Source organism: Microcebus murinus, chromosome 24, assembly GCF_040939455.1.
Source record: "Microcebus murinus isolate Inina chromosome 24, M.murinus_Inina_mat1.0, whole genome shotgun sequence".
Taxonomy (NCBI): domain Eukaryota; kingdom Metazoa; phylum Chordata; class Mammalia; order Primates; family Cheirogaleidae; genus Microcebus; species Microcebus murinus.
The window spans coordinates 16,241,030-16,264,135 of record NC_134127.1 but is presented as its reverse complement, the minus strand read 5'-3'; the positions used below and the strand labels follow the sequence as shown (position 1 = coordinate 16,264,135).

The 23,106-nt window shown below is 37.4% G+C and overlaps 1 protein-coding gene across 2 annotated transcripts; it reads left to right on the top strand.

Annotated features, from left to right (window-relative positions):
- The first annotated feature begins 648 nt into the window (after nt 1-648).
- Nucleotides 649-22,661, top strand: FGL1 (fibrinogen like 1). Of its 2 annotated transcripts, XM_012785031.3 has the most exons (9): nt 673-731; nt 819-867; nt 4,923-5,002; nt 7,183-7,363; nt 13,027-13,186; nt 13,504-13,601; nt 18,034-18,122; nt 18,295-18,482; nt 22,296-22,661. In XM_012785031.3, the coding sequence occupies exons 3-9, from the start codon at nt 4,931-4,933 to the stop codon at nt 22,453-22,455; spliced, it is 948 nt and encodes a 315-aa protein (XP_012640485.2). In that variant the 5' UTR covers nt 673-731; nt 819-867; nt 4,923-4,930; the 3' UTR covers nt 22,456-22,661. The 2 variants fall into 2 exon arrangements, with proteins under 2 accessions (XP_012640484.2, XP_012640485.2); XM_012785030.3 differs by lacking the exon at nt 819-867 and having other exon boundaries at nt 649-756.
- The last annotated feature ends 445 nt before the right edge of the window (nt 22,662-23,106 follow it).

Here is a 23,106-nt window from a genome sequence, read left to right as displayed (position 1 = left end):
TGACTTTTATTTTTTAGGAGACAGAGTCTCACTCTGTTGCCCAGGCTGGAGTACAGTGGCACGATCACAGCTCACTCTAAACTCGAATTCCTGGGCTCATGCAGTCCTCCTGCCTCAGCCTCCTGAGTAGCTGGGACTACAGGCATGTGCCACCACACCTGGCTAATTTTTTATTTTTTTTATAGAGATGGAGTCTCACTGTGTTGCCCAGGCTGGTCTCAAACTTCTGGCCTCAAGTAGTCCTCCCGCCTCAGCCTCCCAAAGTGCTGGGATTACAAGCTTGAGCCACCTTTTCTGGCCCGAAATGACATTTTAGTTCATATCTTCATAGATAAAATTTTATTACCTTTAGTACCTACAAAGCAAAGTTTGGTTTTACCTAATCTTCAGTTGAGCATTTCTGAAGTTATAGTACAAAAATTGTCTGGATTAAAACAACAATAAGAGGTTAAAAATATATATCTTTATAAAAATATATTATTGGATCTTTCATAAAAAGTCACACAAATGGAGGGGGGGAAGAGAAAATATCAGAGTAATGGGATTTGTCCTTGAATCTCCTTTTTTTTTTCCTTCCAGTTAAACCAATTTCCTCATGTTTGTTGTTTCTGGATTCAAGCCAGAATCAACATTGTCTCTATTTCTAATCAAATAATGGAGAAACAATTACGAATTCTGAAAGCAGTTAGAGGATCCTGGGAAGCTGAGTGTCTGGATGGAGCCTAAGCTGGGTCTCTGACTCATTTCTGACTTTAGGCAAGTTATTTAATGTCTCTGCACTTCTGACATGATCATAATAATGTTAATTTATTTCATAGGTATGGTACTAACCATAACTCAGGAAACAACTGTGAGCTCTTGGGAAAGGTAAGGTTGATCAGCGAGAAGGCTGCTTCTGCAACTTGGAAAAGATATTTAAAATTATCTCTTTTCTACTTCCTTCACATCTTGAATGAATTGGATGGAAATTTGATGTAAATGGTAGGATTTGCAGTTTTGCTATGCAAAATGGAAAATAAAATGGACCATATTATAATTTTTGATTCAGAAGTAAAAACTTCAGAAATATTTTTCTTTATTTCATTTATTTGGGTATCAAACATAGTTGGCTTTTAAAGGCTTTCATTGAATATGGATTCTTGAAGAAAAAATACAAAGACATGGTTATATTCCATTTTCAGAGAAAGGAAAAACATTAGAAGAAAATAGCTTAAAAGGAGTCTCTAAGCCTGTGTTTATGGGTAAATTTTTAACTAACTGTCTTACATTAAGGTTATAGTCCATTTGTGAATGCTAACTTATTAAACATGCTTCCTTCAAAAACGTTTTCCTTCTTTTTAATTTATTTTATCACCTATCCTTTCGTAATGGCTTGCCTACACCATACCATTTTTAAAATTTTTATGTGCTATTAATGTACCTTTGTTTTGTAATTGTTTTAAAAGTGATATATCACATGTAGAAATTTTCATTTCCAAATTTTTAATATTTTTGTCCTTAGATGTAATGCAGTGTAATTAATTAAATAATTCTTTAAAATTTAGTGAGGAATGAATTAGAATTTGTAGCCTTAAAATAATTTATATGAAATAATACAGTGTATAAATAGGTATTTGAAAACAATTTTAATTTTATAATAATTAAAAGTTTTGAAACAGCCTAAAGCAAAAATATTACCAAAAAAAAAATACAACTAGTTGTGTAGCAATGAACAGAATAATTTGATACAACTTTACCACAAGCCAGATTTGTAGAATAAATAATGGTTTACTATAATGAGTGACGGAGACCAGATTTTCAAAGCAAGTTTCTTTTATTTATTTACTTAGAGACAGAGTCTGGCTCTGTTGCCCTAGATAGAGTGCAGTGGCATCATCACAGCTCACAGCAACCTTAAACTCCTGGGATCCAGCAATCCCCCTGCTTCAGCCTCTTTCCCTAGTAGCTGGGACTACAGGCCCGCGCCTCCACATCCCGCTAATTTTTCTATTTTTATAGAGACCAGTCTGAGACCGGTCTCACTCTTGCTCAGGCTGGTCTCGAACTCCTGAGCGCAAGGGATCCTACCGCCTCTGCCTCCAAGAGCGCTAGGATTACAGACCTGAGCCCCTGCACCCAGCCTGCGTTTATATTCTTTACTCCTTTTCTAGTGAGGCTCTGTGAGAAAGAAATAAGAAATTCAAGTGTTCAATCCAACCCAAAGTCCCTAACTCCTTCTTAACACTTATTTTCAAAAATATGCTTAGCTCATTGTTTTCCAACAGAAGAGGAAAGCATATCAGTATTATCAGACTTCAGTTTTAAGGCAAGGCAATCATATTTTCCCTCCTGAAAAAAATTTTGGCTCCTTCTCAAAGGGGAAATAATTTCTGCAGAAACATCAACTAAAATTTTATTGGGGTTACCACAATGAGTTAAATGCTAGGGAAACAATAATATGAATAGCAAGGTGTGGCTCACCTTGCTCAATTGTTGGATGTTTCACACATCGGTTTTATGGTCTTAGAAAAGTGACTTAATGGCTCTAATCTATTCATCTGGATGGTGGGGATAATAGTACTTGCCTTATTATTTGAGAGTTATTTGAGGATTAGGTAAGATGATGCTTGAAAATGCATAGCATAGGCCTAGGTAGGTTGTAAAAAAAAAAAAAAAAAGTCATCCAGAAGTAAAAAATGTGTGAAGTAAAGGTATACAGTCATATCTGATAGACTGCTCATTACTCTCTTTAATGCTCACATTTCACATACTTTAAATGTTCACATTGTATTTCACAATGCTCCAAGTTGTAAATCACCCTTTGTGCTGTTTGTCGCTGAATTCAATGCCCCTCCCATTCTGTAACTGTTTTTATTGGCTCCAGGAGAACTGAGAACTACCTACTTTGTTGGCATAGGTTTTTGTTTAAATTGTCTAGTAAGTGCTTAACTCATTGGTTTCCAAACTTGGCTGAACATTAGAATCAAGTGGGATTCTTTGAAAAATTTGAAGGCCTGACTGCTACTTTTAGACATTTGATTTAATGGAGATTTTTTTTGGGTATGGAGATTTTTTTAAAGCTCCCCAAATGATCCCAATGGACAGCAAAATTTAGGAACTACTTCTTTAATTACATAAAAGTTGAGAAAGTGATACTTGAAAAGGATGACAGGTCATGGGTTCTATTAAGTTGATTTAATAATTCAGTTGGTTTCAGTTCTTTTTTAGCAGAAACCATAGGTATAAAATTTGTTTGAAGACTATGCAGAGAGTTTCTCTTTCTAGGCTCCTTAGCTTCTAAAATTTATGAAAACTCACCGGTTTGGCAGCACACAGAAAGTATTATGAGCAAAATTTTTCATCCCAACTCGTGACTTCAAGGTTGACTAGAAAAATTATCTCAAGAAGCAATGAAGTTAATTTTCCTCCACAACTTCAGCAGCACTTAAAGTTTTGTTATCTTGATAGCTCGCGATATTGAGAAAAACAATGCATATTCCCTCCTATTTGTTATAACTTTCTTTTTTTTCCCTTCTTTTAAAAACAAAAGCAGTCTTCCAATATACAAAATGAGTTACTATTGAGTTTACACTTATCATATGCCAGGCTATCTAAAAACATTATCTCAAAATGTCCACAGTCCTGTAAGGCAGGAAATATTATTTTCCTTTTACAGATAAGGAGCTTTTTAGTAAGTGGCCTAGTATCACACAACTTTTTTTTTTTTTTAAAAGGACAGTCTATCTTTAATCAAGTTCCAGGATGGGGTTACGCAGCTTCGAAAAGCATGGTTAAGGAAGATGTGAGGGTGTGTGTAAAGCAAAGTTTCTAGAAAATACCAGAGGGACCAAACATAACCCTGACCTGGCCTTCTGCTTAGCCTCGATGTTGCTGGGTACCCAGGGCTAGGAGGCTACTTCATCCAGCTGACTTTGGGGATGTCGTAATGCTCCGTGAGAGTGTCCAGGTGTCTGTTGAAGTCCTCTACTCTCTGCTTGTGGGTTTTGGATGCTTTCTTCAGGATTCTTTCCATTTGCCGCTTCTCCTGCATCTTCTCGAAGGCCACCTGGGCCAGGGTCCGCTTGTCCAGACCTCGCCGCTTCTCCTCCTCGTTCTTCTTGCTCGTCCCCATCGCTTCCAGGAGTTTCACCTTATCTTTGTCCTTCTTTTTCTTCTTCTGCTTGTGTGATACTAGGCCACTTCCAGGCTATCTAAAAATATTATCTCAAAATGTCCACAGTCCTGTAAGGCAGGAAATATTATTTTCCTTTTACAGATAAGGAGCTTTTTAGTAAGTGGCCTAGTATCACACAACTAGGAAGGGGCTAAGTCAAAATATGGACTCAGGTCTTTCTGCCTTTTCTGTTTTTTTTTTTTTTTTTTGAGACAGAGTCATGCTCTTTTGCCATGGCATCAGCCTAGCTCACAGCAACCTCAGACTCCTGGGCTCAAGCAATCCTTTTGCCTCAGCCTCCCGAGTAGCTGGGACTACAGGCATGTGCCATCATGCCCAGCTAATTTTTTCTATATATTTTTAGTTGTCTGGCTAATTTCTTTCTATTTTTTAGTAGAGACTGCTCAGGCTGGTCTCGAACTCCTGATCTCCAGCATTCTTCCTGTCTCGGCCTCCCAGAGTGGTAGGATTACAGGCATGAGCCACCACCCCCGGCCAAGCCTGTGCCTTTTCCATACCATCGAACAAGCAGCACATTAGGACCACTAAAAGAGTTCTTCCTCTGTTTTTTTTAACTGTTCAGGTTCAATTTTATTTAAGTTAACACTGAGCATCATTCTGTGTGGCAAAAGGCTGGGAAGGTCTGGGAGAATTTCCTCAGCAACTCTCACACTATAGATGTCCTGGAGCTGCCTAGGTCTGAACCCAACTCTGGTCTCTTGGAAAGTTCAAAGTGGATAAACTAATGAAATTCTTTTTGTTCTTGCAGTTCTTTCAATGGGGAAAATGATGAAGATGATCAGTTTCATCCTTGTTGCCACTGCCGTGGTGATGACCAGGGAAAGTTGGGTACGCTTATTGTGAAAACTATTATTGTATTTATAATGCCTGCTCTGACTTGAATTTTCTTTTGTTTTTCAGAAAACCTTTAGTAACTTACCACTAAACAAACTTAATTGAGTGTGGAAAAGGAAAAAGTCTGGTAGCAGTGCCTAGCAATAGTAGTACTTACCAAGTACTTAAAAAAAAAATTTGTTTAAGTAAAAATCAGTATCCACAACAAATAAGCAAAATCTTTTTTTAATTCACTGGAGTCATTTAGCCAGTTATGTGATATTAGAAATTTAAAACTGTCCATTGTATTAAAATTATCTTTGGGCTTTCTAATATTGAACACTATTAGTGTAAACTAACCAGATTATCTGGAAGTAATTATAATGAACTCAGGCCTTTCTCCATTCATGAGTAAAAAGGACAAGATACTCATTGACTCAAGTTCTGGGAGAAAGAAAACTCCTAAGTTTTAAATAAGCTTATTAAGACTTTATATGCAGTCTCATAAAGATTGGACATAGTTGGCCTGTGAAGCCTTCAGTTATTTTTAAATTACATAGTGCATTATATGTCATAGTATCACAACCAATTTCCCACTGTTGTAAGGCAACACAGGATGCAGACACCACACAATGTTCTTGCTGTTCATTCTTTGGCTCCTACGACTCAAAGGGCTAAGCAAACAGCTCTCTGAGACAGGATAAATCAGAGTGATTAAGAAGAGAGAGTACCAAGAGCAAATAACAAATAATCTTAGACAAATAGCTGGAAGAGGTTCAGGGTCTTGGACCTAGAGATGGGAGGAAGGGGCCTCTGCCACCACTTTTCCATTGTTATATGACTTCCAGTCATATATTTTGCTGTATGAATGAGTTTTGAGGCTGAATTTCTATCCTCCTGAAATTTGTAGTCTGAATTTTAATCCTTTATAGGAAGGCAGTGTAGCTCTTCCCTTTGCCCAAGATGCAATACTTAATTATGCTGCCTGGCTGCCTAGCAGAGTCCCTGGAACACAGTAGGTCCTCATATTGATGGAATGAATACAAGGTAGTATAGCAAGATAGGAACAGGAAGCCATGCAAATGTAAATTAGAAAATATATCTGACTATAATTGAATGACTTTTAGGAAATAATCTGTATAAAGGTGATATAAGGCAATTGCATATTAAAATTCATAGTTTCCCAGAAATAAACATTTATACTTCACAGGAGATCATGACATGACTTGAAAATAGAGATGTCAAAGTCAAAATGGGAAAATGGGAAAAATTGGTCTTGAGTCCCCTTTTCACTACCCTGATGGCTCTCCTGAAATTGCAGCTCCTTGGCCTCAGTAACTAACTCTTCCCAGGAGACCCACCTCTGCAACTCTCCTTTCTGATTCCCCCACCAAATTTACTTTATCTTTAGAGAGCTCTGCTCAGAGGATTGGCACTTTGGAGAGCAGCTGGTAAATTCTTTCACATGCAACATTCTGGGGTGATTTGCATTTTCAAAAAAGATAAATGACTTCAGGCTCCTCCCACCCCATTTTAAGGGAAAAATAACAAAGAAACAAAAGTGAAAGTAACTCCAGTAGAATTTCTAGCAACAGGTAAATAAATGAGTGTGATACTCAGGGATAAGAGACCTAAACTAGCATCCCTTTTAAAGGTGCCAAATGTCATCAGATTATATGCATTAAATTATACTTTTAAAACATACTTACACCAAAAGGTCATTGAAAAACTTCATTTATCTTGGGGATTGACATACTAATAACACAATTCGCTTCTGTAAAGCACTTTACGGTTTAGAAAACACATAGGTGGTATCATGTAGAGATTGAGAGCATGATCCTTGAACTGGATTTAAATCCTGACTCTCCTTACCCACTGAGTATTCATGAGGAGTCTTGTCATCGGGGTTGACCCCATTCCTACCTTATAGAATTATTATAAGGATCAAATGAGACAACTGTACAGCTATTTTAGCCTAGTGATTCTGATCATTTTATATTATTTCCTTTCTTGAGTTCAGGAGCTTTAGCATAAACTATAACTTCTTCTTCAAATAGCAAATCATATGAGAACTTTCCAACGACTTTCTGGTTGAAATAATATTCTAAAACGGGAGATCAAACGGAATCATGGACATATCTAAATTTTTAGCAGCATTTGTTTTCCATGAAAATGAAATGCACATCACTTTGCAGGCTTTTGAGAACTGCGCCCGGGAGCAGGCGCGGCTCAGAGCCCAGGTGCACCTGCTTGAGACCCGGGTCAAACAGCAACAGGTCAAGATCGCACAGCTTTTGTATGAGAACGAAGTCCAGCTCCTTGATGATGGAGCCTACAATAATGTCCTTGATCTTGGAGGCAAGAGGCAGTATGCAGGTCAGAATTTATTTTTCTTAAGTGTTCCAATAACTTACATCATACACCCATGTGCAGTCATGGTGCTAGGAATTTATTCACTTCAGGTTTTGCTAAAGTGCTTTTCCTATTCCAGTAACAAGCATGAAATATTGTATCAATTTTAAATGTCTTCTACCATACCATATTTTACTCTTTTCTCTCTGTTATCTCTTCAGGAGACATTTAATGTGAATGCTAAAAATCTGAGAATTTCTACAGTTTAATAAGAAATCAGGACAATGGGACCGGGCATGGGCAAGGCACGGTGCTCATGCCTGTAATCCTAGCACTCTGGTAGGCCCAGGCGGGCAGATCGCTCAAGGTCAGGAGTTCGAAATCAGCCTGAGCAAGAGTGAGACCCCATCTCTACTAAAAATAGAAAGAAAATAATTGGCCAACTAAATATATAGAAAAAAAATTAGCCAGGTGTGGTGGTGCATGCCTGTAGTCCCAGCTACTCAGGAGTCTAAGGCAGGAGGATCGCTTGAGCCCTGGAGTTTGAGGTTGCTGTGAGCTAGGCTGATGCCACAATACTCTAGCCCAGGCAACAGAGTGAGAGACTGTCTCAAAAAAAAAAAAAAAAAGAAAAAAAGAAAAAAGAAAAGAAATCAGGACAATGAATTGTTTAAATAACAGTGTACAAATGGCAAATTATAATTGTGAATTTTTACACTTGAGCTTTGTGTTTATTTGTGTCTTTCCTTGTTGCATTTATGCAGCTTTCCCTTCTGAAACCCTAACGTGCCATAGGGTTGCAAGTAAGGTAAGAGAACAAACGGGCAGAAAGGGACAAAGAACCAGAATTATGAAAGAAAATAAAAGAGTAGTTTTTATATGTGTATTTTATGGTTTGGTTGTTTTCCTTTTGATTAGGCCAGTACATCTCCCCAGACACTAAATGATCTTAAACTGTCAACTCATTATACACATCACTGCACATATCATTATTCTCTATGGAAAACTGTTCATTTGAAAAAACAGAAAAACAACAACTGCTCATTTGACTTCCTCCGGAAGTAAAAGGCATCTTTTAGAGTAAGCAAACAATGACTGTCACAAAGATAATGCTATCTAGAACACTTTGTTCGTATGTTTACTTTAGCACTACCAACCATGATACATTATAATTTCCATTTATGAGTCTATCTTGGTCAATTAACTGGGCACTTTGTAAGGCCTGGGATGATATTTAATGCATTTTTACCTTCTTATCAGAAGTGCCTGGGACATAATAGGTCAGAATAGATTCATAATAGATATTTATGAATGAAAGCAAGGTATTACATAAAGAGAGGAATAGCAAGTTAAGCAAATATAAATTGGGAAATATATCTAACTATAATCGAAAGACTATAGAGTCCAAAGCTTATGGGAATAAAAACATCTTTATTTTGTGTTTCTAGATATCTATTCATTGGTATAGGATATAAGAGCCTATGCTTCAGTAAAATGCTCCTTTTTCTCTCTTTACCAAGATCCTAATCTATTTCTGCTCAGACTCCTTGCCCTGGACGCCTGACCCTCTGTTGGCCATCATGCTTATCCTTTAACCTTGATCCTTGGAGTCCACTGCCCTCCCCCACGCCCTTAGGGACCAGAAGGAGGCCAGAGCCACTGGCCTGCGGTCGTGGGGATGAGTATAGGTTGAGGATGGCCTGTGCTCCCAGAGCATGGAACAAAGAGGGACCAGGGACCACTCACATAAAAGCAGGCTAGGGAAACAAAGGGCTGTCCTTCAAGGGATGAGCTTACAGATCTGTGGTTGCAAAAGTAGGTCCAAAACTGATCTCAAGGTCAAGGAACCTGATGAATGCAAGTGAAACGCCATTATTCCAAATTGCAAATCAAGCTCAAGACTCAGAGTATGTGTTTAAACATGGTCTGAGCAGGTTGTCAACACGGTTCAACAGTCAAGAATGGCAGGAGGCTGGCAGGTAGACATTTGTTACTGGTACTCTGCAACCAGTCATGGGAAGACTGAGGCTTAAGAGCTAAAAATCGAGTGCTTGTGTTTAGGGAGCAGACCCTGGGGAACAAGAGGTCACCAAGGAGCAAGGCAAGAAATCAGTTACTAGGAACTTAAAGTGCCAAGGTCAGAGCAGGAGTTAGATAGAAGGGTCAAATGAAGAAAACCCAGACAAACCATTATATGATGTGTTATAATAATACAACAGACGATAGCATTCTAGATGACTGTTTCTGGGTATAACAGCTAAAAAAAAAAATCCAGAAGTCAGTAGATTTGCACTTAATGTTCTTCATATATGATGCCTATGCTGCCTATGCAAGCGTGAAAGAGAAGAAGGGGGAATAAATTGTAAAATATAAATACAATTCAATTGTACTCTGTCAGCATACAAATAGTACTAGAGAGCCTACCAAGGACACTCAATAAATAAAATATATAACAAAAAGCCCAATAAAAATATATCATAGCATAACATGTATATTACATAATACTATATAAAATACATAAGAACTTGCTCACATCCAAGTTTGTGTTTTCGGTGTCCTTAAATTAAAAAAACATTAAAATTCATATATATATAATCTGTAGAAATAGAATTTTCTTGTTCTTATTTACAAATTACTGTATTATTACTCAATTAGTTATTTTCTGAATTCTAATTTGTCTTATGGTAGGAAACACCTAATTACATACAACCTAGCAATTTGTGCAAACAATGCACAAATCACATGGTTTTATACAGCATATAATTAAGCTGTATCTTTTTTTTAAGCATTTGGGTGCTATAGAATTATGAATTAAGAGATTCCTGTATCAAATTCACGTTAACCGGTGACCATCACAACAAGCTGGCATCACTACATCTGTTTGGTGGACAAGACCACTGGCTGCACCATGTCCCCTTCTGCAGGAGCCCTCAATCTTTGAGTCTCTTGGGAAAGTATACAAAGGTGACAAGGTGTTGACTCTAAAGCCTGGTATCAAAGTCCAGCTGCCCATCTTGCTAGCTCTAGTGGCCTTCAGGAAAATTACTTAACCTCTATGTGCCTCATCTGTAAAATGGGAATGATAAGAATATCTCTGTATTTGTCGTAAGGATTAAATGAGTTCATATATTTAACATAGCAGTTAGTGCCAAAGAAGTACTCAGTGAATGTTAGTTATCTATGGACATTATTATGTCCTCCCTCCCTTGTTTTCAGAAGAGAGAGCCCACTCACTCCATCCGACAAGAATACGTGCTCTCCAAAGAGCCAGTATCCTTTATTCTTCTCTTACTTTGCTTCTTATGTTGCCTGGGGGTGAGGACGGTGGTGGCCGGGCCAGTTCTGGAATGTCCCAACATGCTCTGCAGAGTGGCGGCAGCTGACCTCCGTTGCCCTCAGTTGTTTTTTTGGTTTTTTTTGTTTGTTTATTTTTTGCATTTAGAAGTGGGGTACTTTGGTACTCAGCTTTGAGCCTCGACCGCCATTCTGAGACATTTAGCAGGCTGTCATGTCACTTTTTGAGCTTAAACATTCAGCCTTCCCACAAGATTTGCTTCCTGCATGATCAGAGAAACTGTGCACATCTCCCAGTTTAATGCCCTGTTTGTCAAAACAGAAGGCAGGAAGCCCTGGGCTCACTCTAGTATTATGTAAGTATCCAAAAATCCCATTGCTTTTTCTTTTTTTTTTTTAACTTCCATGAACACAGAGCTCTTTGACCCTGCCTTTCCCCTACCTATTCTCCAGGGGGTTGAGCAGGTCAAAACAATTTGAAAATCGTAGTTTTAAATATCTAGTTAATATTTTAAACTCTACATTGCCTGAACTTTCTACTGTTACAGTTTAAGCCACATTTCCCAAAGCAGGCTCCTTAATTTGTTTGCTATAAGCAGCTGAACTACTAGTACTTTGTGCTTTTTTAATATTTACTTATTTGTTGAGATTTTTGTTCTCGTTGCTGTTTTATCAGTTGAAAGTTTTCTCTAAATCTTAACTTGTGTTTTTCTTCTGGGGAGAAGGAAAATGGAAACAAACAAACAAACAAACAGCAAACTCACAGTTGGCGTAAAATGAAAACAAATAGAAAATGTTGGCTGAAACTCCTGTATTCACTAAGTTTTCCAGAGGCCAATGTTATAGCTAATCGTTTCCATATTTGCCTGGAAAACAGTCTGAACCCTGTGAGATTTTACTATTCAGCTCTTTGGTAGGAGATTAAATGTAAACAAAGAGCTCCTTTCCTAAGGGGGTGAAAGTCTGCAGACTTTAATGAAAGTGTTGTCCAATACCCTTGACCACAAGAGGTAAGCTTGTTAACAGCATTGAGCTACTTTTAGGGAATCATTTTCCCATTGCTTTTCTTCTTGTTTAATTGCCAAAACAGGATCCTTTTTATAATTCAGCCTGTGTAAGGAACACTTATGCTTCTGAATCTCAAACATAAATTTATGAATAAAGCCTAAATCACAAAGATAAACCTCTCACCAAAGCAGTGGTATGTGATTGGTCTCAAACTTTTGAGGACTTTATAAAATGACTAAGGTTCTTTATTTTCTTTTCTCTTCTGATTTCTAAGGCCTATTCAACCTATTTAATGTGCAGTATATTTATCTGTAAGAAAACAAATGAGAGTTGCAGACAATTTGGCATCAAAACAATGAAAAGTAAGAAAGAATTTAAAGAATGGAATTAAGCTAAAAGAATGGAATTATCCAATCAGGAAGAGAAAGCTTTTTTTAAAAAAGGAAATTAATAAAGTGATAAGGGTAAAATATAAAAGTTGGCAATGTTCGATCACAGTATTTTTATTCAAATGTTTGTAGCTGCATCTTCTTGAGGCTATCTCTTTATAGTGGTCACTATTTCAATCATCCTAAAACATAGCTTCCTAGGCATCTAGACAGTAGAGAAGTCCATACTTGTTATATTCTCTAAGTCTGTGCAGATAAGCCTAGGAAGACCCAATGGATATTAATTTATCCCACCCTCAAGTGGCTTACCAAACCAATGCTACTTTTTGGTGACAAATTGGTAGCTATGTTTGCTTCAGTGGTCAAAGAAATACCACAGCAAAGAAAAAAAATAAGGAATAAAAGGAACAGTAGAAGCTTGTAGTTTTTTAGCAAAAATATCCAAGAATGTGTGGACTGTTAGAAATTTCAGTGGGTTAGTAAAAAATCCAGTGAGACTGGGTGGCATAAGAATCTGATAAGATTACTATTTCGGGTTCATTTCCAGATGTTCAGAATCATGCTCTAAGTCAAGATAACCTCTATTAAATTATTTGTTTGATGCTATATTTTGATTTTCATTCTTAGCTTTATAGGAGAGAGAAATTCTACTCTTCTGCCTGATTAACCTATAATTTCCACTTAAATATACTCTAACTGAACACATATAATTTGTTTTTTTTAATGGTTTTCCACAAAAATCAGGAAGTGAGAAACAAGATCCGTATTTCATTCCTTTTTTTCTGTGTTCCTATCAAGGAGTCACGTGACACATGCTAGCGAAGGAAATAAGACTTTCCTAATACCCACTGGAAGATTCGGTTTTAAAAAGCTGATTATCTGCATAATGTGTTTACCTGTCTCTATTAGTCTTGAGTAATCTCATTCAGAGGTTCCCCTGAGAAAACAAAAAGACATCTAATAAATGTTACATTATCTACCTTTTGTTACAAACAGATTGTTCAGAGATTTTCAATGATGGCTATAAAAACAGTGGCTTTTACAAAATCAAACCTCTCCTGAGCCCAGCAGAAATCTTTGTTTATTGTGACATGTCTGATGGAGGTGGATGGACTGTAATTCAGAGACGATCTGATGGCAGCGAGAACTTTAACAGGTGTGCTAATTATGACACGTGAATTTGTGTGGAGTAGCAAACGTGAGATTTATAAGTTAAATCATTTTTTTATTTTATTATTTATTATTTTATTTTTATTGTATTTTATTTTATTTCAGAGTATTATGGGGAAGTTAAATCTTTTGATCATGTCTTGAAGTCTATGAATTAGAGTTTCACTCTCCCTAAATAAAAATACTGAAAGTGAATTAACTAATCAAGAAAATATTGGTGGTGAAGGTAGCCATAGGTGGTTGCTCACCTTGGGTACTGCAGATAGATTTTGCTAAAATCAGCTTACACTTTCAATTTTTTAGAGCCTGGAATGACTATGAAAATGGCTTTGGAAATTTTGTCCAAAAAAATGGTGAATATTGGCTGGGTAACAAAAATCTTCACTTATTGACCACACAAGGTAAGGTTTGCCTGGCATCAAATTTATTTGAAATACAAAGAAAACAATACCAAAATGTTTTCTGTTCAATTATAGGCAATAGAATTAATTCAATAACTGCTATGATTTACAGAGGGCAATGAAACTTTTGGGCAATAATCCCCTTTGTAAAATGAGGCTGCTTAAGATTAGAAATAGGGGAAAAGAAACTAGAGTTGGCTTAGGGGGTAATTGTTTTCTCATATTTATTTTCTATTTCTGGAAAGGAAATGTAATATCATAATCTTTTTTTTTTTTTTTTCTTTTTTTTGAGGTAGGGCTCACTCTTTGCCCAGGCTAAAGTGCTGCAGTGTCATCATAACTCACTGCAACCTCAAACTCCTGGGCTCAAGGGATCCTCCTGCCTCAGCCTCCTGAGTAGCTGGGACTATAGGCACATGCTACCATGCCCAACTAATTTTTTTTTTTTTTTTTTTTTTTTTTTGTGGAGATAGGGTCTTGCTCTTGCTCAGGCTGGTCTTGAACTCCTGACCTCAAGCGATCCTCCTGCCTCATCTCCCAGAGTGCTAGGATTACAGGCGTGGCTCAGCCCATAATCATTCTCTTTTAATGCTTTGTGTGCCTGAAGATTATATACACTGCTGTGATTATCTATTGCCACAATAATATTGTGTAACAAGCCCCTTTAAAACTTAGTGGCTTAAAAACAACCACCATTTATAGTTTCTCACAAATCTGCAAGGGTGATTTTGCTGCTCAGGGCTGGGCTTGCTCACGGTCTGCAATCAACTTCCTGGTTGAAGTTTCTGCTCTAGGTTGGCCTCAGCTGAAGGATTCAGCTCTGCTCCAGATGATGTCTCATTGTCCGGTTAGCTGGCCTGGCCTTGTTCTTGTAGCAGAGGCAGAATTCCAAAAAAGACATTAGATGGGCATAAATCTCTTGCAACCTAAGCTCAAAACTGGCACAATGTTCACTTCCTTGTATTGGGGAAAGCACGTCATGGTACCAGCTCAGATTTAAGAGGAAAGGAAATAAGTGATAGGAGGAATTATGAAGTCATACTGCAAAGGGGAGAGGTGAAGAATTGGGGAATCGGGGCTGTTTTTTGCAATCAAATACTATAATATACTAAGTGTTCTCATTTCCATACTTGCCCCCATCTTTTATTTTGAAGTGTTTTCCAAGATACAACAAATTTCAAAGAAATTTTAACCTACTGCCTCAGTTCTACATTAGCATTTTACTCTGCTCGTTTAATCCCATATCTAGCTACTCATTTCTCCACTCATCCATCCATCTATCTTTTTCACATATATTTCAGAGTAAATTGCAGACATCTACACAATTCCTATCTTTAACTAGAGTTCAATATCTGTCTAAAATATCATTAGTTTGATAACAAGTTTCCCAAGCCTCTATTTCCTGTCTGTATTCTTCCTTCTCTCAGTTGTAGTCTGAGATTGTAGTTAGTCCCACTCGAGTCTGATCCTGAATATTTCATAAAAGGCAATTGTATTGCCCCAGAAAACATGCTAAATTACACTGGCAATGCATTAAATATAAGAGCAAGACATTATTTGTTCCGTCCAAGTTCAGGAAAGTTGCTGGTGTTTCTCTATTCGTAATAGTAGGATTATAATTATGAGACGCTAGAATGATAGCTAGAGAGGAGGTATAATCCTACAAGCCTAATATTTTCTTTGTTTGCCCTTCTCGTGATCAGTGTTCTCTAAATTTTTATAAATCTTCCATCTATTTATTATCTGAACTTTAAGTGTTTTATGCCAGATTTATAACATTTACCATACCAGCTTTTGTTTTGTTTGCACATTTAATATTTATCTGCTTTTTTATTAAAACCCCAAAGCAGTAACCCTTGGCTCCTTCTAAATATACAAAACTCAAACTTATTACTTTTCAAGTTATTATTATGTCCACATTCACCCAGATGGACTTTGCCAACAAATATGCTTCCTGTTCATGTTTTGATTTGGAATTCAGGCTGGCTACTCTCGTTGCAGCAAAAATGTACTTTTCAGTTCTAGAACTAACAACTATGTACCACATCATCCCCAGCTAAAGGCCGTGCATTTGTCTCTATATCCTTTAAATATGAGAGCACTTAAGGCTAGCACCTTGCCTCTGAAAGTAGCTTTATCCCCATTACAGAAACTTTGACTGGAAATGTTTGTAATAAAATTAATTGGGAAATGGCCTGTAACTGCAATTTTGTTTACTTATTGATCAAAGAGATATTTAGATGGTTACCTAAGAAAACTGAGACTGACTTTGTATCTCTCCTATAAGACAAATTTATTTTTTAGCACAGTTGACTTAGCCTGCTTAATTGCTCCTCTTTACATCATGATCTTGAGTCACATGACCTTTACTATCTTTAGAGATCTCAGTGTGGCGAAAAGTCCATAGTACCGAAGCAACAAGCCCAACAGGAGCCTGCAGCCCCTCCTAAGCTTGAGGAATCCAGAATTCCCTGCCCAAACAGCTGTGAGCTTGTTTCTAAGACCCCTTCCGGCCTCTTCCTTGTCTGTCCTTTTGTGCAGCTGGTGTGCCCACACCTAACGCTTGCGAGGAGGCTAAAGAACAGCTTTTACTTTGGGTATGAGCAGAGCTTGGATATGCAGCCTGGAATGTCCACAAGCGTGTCCAAGGTCCCTTGCATGATGAAGATAGAGATGGGGAGAGAAGGAAGGTGGACCATAGAGTCAGCCTGGGAGGTAGAACACAAGGGTTCTCTCTCCCTGGGTCTCCATGTTCTGCCTTGGAACTCCAAGGATGCTGAGACTCTAAATTCCAACCTGGCCTTGTTACAGGTCATTGTGATGTTTTATTTATCAAAGTAGGAGGGTAGAGCATATATGATCTAATAATCAATTTATTTCATAATTTTCTATACTCTTGAAAATAGTTCTGTTTCTGAAAAAGGAATAGTCTTCGTTATTTGCAAACAATGGGACAATTGGGAAAAAAATGACTACTTGAAGATTGCAATTATTTCAGTCTTTTTTAAAGATAATGTTCTTTTATCACCTAGAATTTTTATAGTCATTAAAGCACTTTTTTTTTTTTTTTTTTTGGAGACAGAGTCTCGCTTTGTTGTCCAGGCTAGAGTGAGTGCCATGGCGTCAGCCTAGCTCACAGCAACCTCAAACTCCTGGGCTCCAGTGATCCTTCTGCCTCAGCCTCCCGGGTAGCTGGGACTACAGGCATGCGCCACCATGCCCGGCTAATTTTTTATATATATATCAGTTGGCCAATTAATTTCTTTCTATTTATAGTAGAGACGGGGTCTCGCTCTTGCTCAGGCTGGTTTTGAACTCCTGACCTTGAGCAATCCGCCCGCCTCGGCCTCCCAAGAGCTAGGATTACAGGCGTGAGCCACAGCGCCCGGCCTAAAGCACTTTTTTATAGGAATTTGTTTTTATCATATATCATTCTTAGCATATGTAAAAAAGAAGACATGTCAAATAAATTGTCTAAAGTATTCGTAAAATGCTTTCACATTCGGATATTAACTCTTCAGAAATACCTTTGACTCAGAGTAGTTGATGTTAGTGTATTTTTCAATAATTATCATCTGTACCACCAAGTAGTAGTACAGCATTTCTTGAAAATGTTCCTCTACTATCTCTGAAATTCTCTTCCAATAACAACCATTTCTATACACTTTGATGCTAACACTCCCTTAATCTTATGAGCCAATATCAATGGAAGGTTTTCAGATAACAACCTCAAATGACCCTTAAAAAGTTTGCCACCTTGGCCGGGCCCGGTGGCTCACGCCTGTAATCCTAGCACTCCGGGAGGCTGAGGCAGAAGGATCACTCAAGATTAGGAGTTTGAAACCAGCTTGAGCAAGAGCGAGACACCGTCTCTACTAAAAATAGAAAGAAATTAAATTATTGAAAAATAAGAAAAAAACTTTGCCACCTGATCATCTATACTACTAGGAAAATTAACCAAGTTGTTGCACACGTAGCCAATGGCAACTACATTATGACAACCTAGCAGTTTGGCTACAAGAGAGTAAAAGATGTCTTTAATAGTCATTATTTGTTTTTAAGATCAACATTCTTATTGAAATTTAGAAAAAGAGGATAAACTATTAAACTCCTTAAAACATCTACCCTTCCATTGTTAGATTTCTTAATCTTACTAAATAATAACTTATTTTTTCTATTATTCCTTATCAAGTGAATTACATTACCTTTTACCTATGATAGACCTAGTAGAAATGTTTTACCTTTAATCTTGTGTGCCTCATTTTTTTCAAGTAAATTACACAATAAAAATGTTCATGTTATAAATACAGTGGGGTCACTGTTAATTCTTTGAAAACTGATTCTTGGCAGAAGGGAATGGTTTCAAGCATAAGTGGTTAATGTCATGTCACCCATTTTAAAAATTACAGTATCTTGTTGCTTTTCTCTCCAGATGACTACACTTTAAAAATCGACCTTACAGATTTTGAAAAAAATAGACGTTACGCACAATATAAAAATTTCAAAGTCGGAGATGAAAAGGTACTAGAATTCTCAAATAAGTAACACCACAAATGAACACTTAACATTTGCAATATAACCCTGAAGTCAGTGGAAAGAAAAATATACAATAGAGCTCATTCTTTTTTAAATTAAATAAGCATGTTATTAAAATAGTGACCACTGACAGTAGAACTTGCCTCTTTTCTTTTAGAATTCCTATGAGTTGAATATCGGGGAATATTCTGGAACAGCTGGAGACTCCCTTGCAGGGAAATTTCATCCTGAGGTGCAGTGGTGGGCGAGTCACCAAAGAATGAAATTCAGCACTTGGGACAGAGATCATGACAACTATGAAGGGAACTGCGCACAGGAAGATCAGTCCGGCTGGTGGTTTAACAGGTTTGACGTTTTATGAACATAGATATAATGGCATTGATGATATCTCACTAACGGGCATTAATCATAACATATGAGGTAATTCCGATCTTTATTTATGATACTAGTATTATTATGTAATCATCCTCATTAGAATTCTTCAGCAATGAAATATCTGTGAGGATTTGTTCATTGTGTACATTAGTGAAGTTGAAAAGCTATGTCACAAAACTAAATCGGATTACTGCTCTTACAAAGATCGTTTGCAAACTGAATTATGGATGAGTTAGAAATAGAACGCCCCAAATTGGCACAAAGAAATAGAGAGCATATATAGACATGAAAAATATTTGTGGCATCCTAATAACCGACTAGTTCTTCCCCCTCCTGCGTGACAGCCACAATATAGCCGTTGTTACTGCCGTGTTTTTTCTACATAGTACTACTTTGCAATTGCCATGGCTTTCGTTTAATTCATTCACTGAATCTGAGCCTCTCCCAATGCAGAAACTTCCTTTACAATATTCCTGAAACCTAATTCTACACTCTGACTGAATACTTTAATGCTATTTTATCAGCAAATTCATTCATTTTTTTTTTTTTTTTTTTGAGACAGAGTCTCGATTTGTTGCCCAGGCTAGAATGAGTGCCATGGCATCAGCCTAGCTCACAGCAACCTCAAACTCCTGGGCTCAAGCGATCCTTCTGCCTCAGCCTCCCAAGTGGCTGGGACTACAGGCATGCGCCACCATGCCCGGCTAATTTTTTCTATATATATTATTTGGCCAATTAATTTCTTTCTATTTATAGTAGAGACGGGGTCTCACTCTTGCTCAGGCTGGTTTCGAACTACTGACCTCGAGCAATCCGCCCGCCTCGGCCTCCCAGAGAGCTAGGATTACAGGCGTGAGCCACCGCGCCCGGCCAAATTCATTCATTTTTGATTGTACAATTTTTTTTCTTTTATGGACCTGAAACCTGCTCAATAGGTTTTTCCTCGGTAGCTATAGAGTAATTTAAGTCCTTTCTGGCCAAATTCTTCATGTCCTGGATGAGAAAGTATTTACCGTATTCCTCAATATTTTCTCTTCCCTAAGCCAAATATCCCTGATTCTTTTAATTATTCTTTACCTAAGCTGGTTTCCAGACAGCTCCACTTGTTGTAATCACAGATTTAAGAAAGCCATGGGCCGGGCGCGGTGGCTCACGCCTGTAAATCCTAGCAACTCTGGGAGGCCGAGGCGGGCGGATTGCTCAAGGTCAGGAGTTCGAAACCAGCCTGAGCAAGAGCGAGACCCCGTCTCTACTATAAATAGAAAGAAATTAATTGGCCAACTAATATATAGAGAAAAATTAGCTGGGCATGGTGTCGCATGCCTGTAGTCCCAGCTACTCGGGAGGCTGAGACAGGAGGATTGCCTGAGCCCAGGCAACATATGAGCTTTGAATGTCTTCTTTCCTCTTTAGAAGACAGGAAGCACCTCAAAATATTTGGACATTTAAATTTTCATTTATTTTCTTTACCCACCCATTAATCACTAGTAGCCATCTTGGTTATCAGATAGAAAAAACATGGTATGTATATGGAGTTCGGTACTATCCACAGTTTCAGGCATTCACTGGGGGTCTTGGGATGTATCCCCTGTTGATAAGGGGGGACTACTGTGGTTGAAAAACAGTAGTTATTTCTGGATTTTGCCTTTTTTTTAAAAAAAGTTTGAGTCTATTTAATACTCAGCCACTTATAAGGAAACTGGAGTGCTTGTAGCATTATGAAGGGAGAAACAAAGTTCTTTTTCCTGCTTCGCAAATCGAAAGAAATAATCGTCTTTTCCCTGGTGGTTTTCCTGTTCTTTTACAACTATTTGCTTCACCTTCTCCTCTTCCTCCTTTTCCTTCTCCTTGTTCCTCTGAGTTAGCATCATGCAAAACCTACTTGTGATTCATGAAGTCAACTACAAGCATCAATAATGTTTGATTTTGAACAGAATTCCATATGCAGAAACAATCACTAATATTGAGATCAAAACCATGTGCTATACCCAGTTGATTGGCTTGCATAGCACCTGAATGACAACTGCCATACACGTTAATGTGGGTAAATGAATGATTTACCTGCTTTTAAAGATATGGGCAGGGAGAATAAAGAAAGGCAATTCAGTGGCTGGAGCCACCCATTGAGCCACCCATAGCCTATCTTATCCTTGGAGTCAAAGGAGATGATAAGGCAGTGCAGTTGGAAAATCAGAAAAGCTGGAAAAAAGGTAGATTGTTCCAGAAACTTGGTGGTACTTCTAGCATGCCTATTACTGTAGTTTGACGCTAACATCTCTTTCTTCCTACTTACTCTTGTTTTTTTTTTTTTTCCTGTCCCATAGTTCTTCTAATTTACATGAAATGTTGGCACTTCATAATTATTACCCACCTATAATATATTATTTTGCCACATAGCAAAGCAATCACTGAGCATTGATGTGTTCTCTGCTTTGTTGACGTAGCATCTCATGTGAGCGCGCATGGCTACTTCTTCACCAAGGGAGCCCCAGTTGTCCCCCAACCTAGTGTCAAATCCAGGCTGTTCTAGAAACAGAAGTTTACTGGAAAACTGGTTTCAGAATACCTAAGGTTTCCTATGTTGACCATAGAGTCAGTTTCCTAGTGGGATTTAAATCACAGACCAAATATGAAAGCGTGTGTAGCAAATGTCTCTAGACAGACAAATACATGCCAAAATATATATTCAGGCGGCTCAATTTACAGTATTTTCTTTCTTAATGTTGTTTTTCATGCTGTTTTAAAAACACACTAGGCTTTTGACACTTGCAGATTTAATATACATAGTTTCAATAAATTATATCCTTTAAAATTAGAAGGACTGCCAGAACAGTCAGTAGGAGGGAATCACTACTAAGCTGATAAGTGATCCAAGCCAGCCACTCAGCCTTTTTGGATAAATTATATGCTTCTTTGATTCCATAATTTGGGTTCTTTCCATAGATGTTCAGATGTGTCTTTTGTGCATGTTTTCCTTATATCCTAATTCTGACATCTTTTCATTAATCATATCAATAAATATACACTAATTTCATAACAACGCAATACAGAAAATTATCATGTACATATCAAGGACAAATTTATAGACTCCAAAAGAGGAAGAGGAACATTTTTAATTGATGATAATCTAACCAATCTATCTAGGTGGGTGCAATATACGTAAAAAATTAACTCAGCAGCTCAGACAAGCGATTATTGGTTGATGGCTGGGAAAACTTTAAATGGTGGTTTAGGTTTTATTTGCTTAGCCTTGAGATTTAAATAATTGAAATGCCAGCAACTTAAAGAAGGGGAGGAAGGGAGTTTGAATTATGAAAGCCAAGTCTTGGCAGCAGATTGGTGAACATGTAAGTGCATATTATCCAGCGAAGCTGGCAGTAGAGCACCTTGTCCATACCTTGCTTTGTTAGAACACACCTTAGCTCTTGCTAAGTAGGAAATTAACACTTAGGAGGCTGTAAGGTTGTAAATTACAAGAATGTGTTTTTTGTTTTTTCTTTTTTGTTTAAAGGCTATTAAGAAACAAAATGCTTATTTTTCAATGCTCTATAAGAGGGCCTAGGTTTTAGCCTCATATTTGTTATGGCAGTAAAAACCACCCACCAGTTTAAAATACCCAGAAATTTCTCAGGTTTTAGAAACTAATAAATATTTATTTGTCTGCAAAATGGCAGAATCCATAGTTTAAGAGTTTTGATTATTTGTTAGCAAAATAAAAGGGTTTCTGACTGGTACTTTTCTACTCTGATTGTTCTGTTTTCTTTCTTTTTTTCTTCCCACTAGATGTCACGCTGCAAACCTGAATGGTTTGTACTACGGTGGCCCCTACACCGCTACGACGGACAATGGGATCATCTGGTACACCTGGCATGGGTGGTGGTATTCTCTGAAGTCTGTGGTTATGAAAATTAGACCAAATGATTTTATTCCAAATACTGTTTAATTGTCTCTGTTGGGCCTTCATTTCTGCAATTCTTGTTGGTTTTGAATGACTTGAAAATAGCAATTCTGAACATGCCCATGTATAACAACAGCAATTGTTGTGTGTTCTACTACTACTTTTCATTCTTCTTACTTGCCTTTATTACTTAATGTACTTTAAGTATAGCAGATATGCAATATTCACCAAATAAATGTAGATTGTGTTAATATTTTATTGAATTCCTACATGCAAAGGGCTATGATAAGAGTTATGTTGGACAAAAACTAAAAAGCATAGAATATATATCATGACTTAGGATCTACAAGCACAAATGCATGATAAATTATGAATGCAATTGACAAAACACATGACAAAACTCAGCAAATAATGAATTGCCAAATCAACTGCATAGACTATAAATATTAGGAGTCAGGATTTGAACTCAGGTCTCAGACTACAGCGCTTAAGCACAACCCAGGATTTCAATTGCTATAAAACACTACTCCTATTTTTAGGGTGTTTATGTAGATTTTACACTTCTTTCCCAGGCCTCGACTTAATTCTTATGCCAGTCCTGTGAAGTATTACCATCTCTGTTTAACAGAGCTGACAATTTGTGGATCTGAGTTTTGGGAACTTCTCAAAATTACAAAATTATTAAGTAGGGGAATA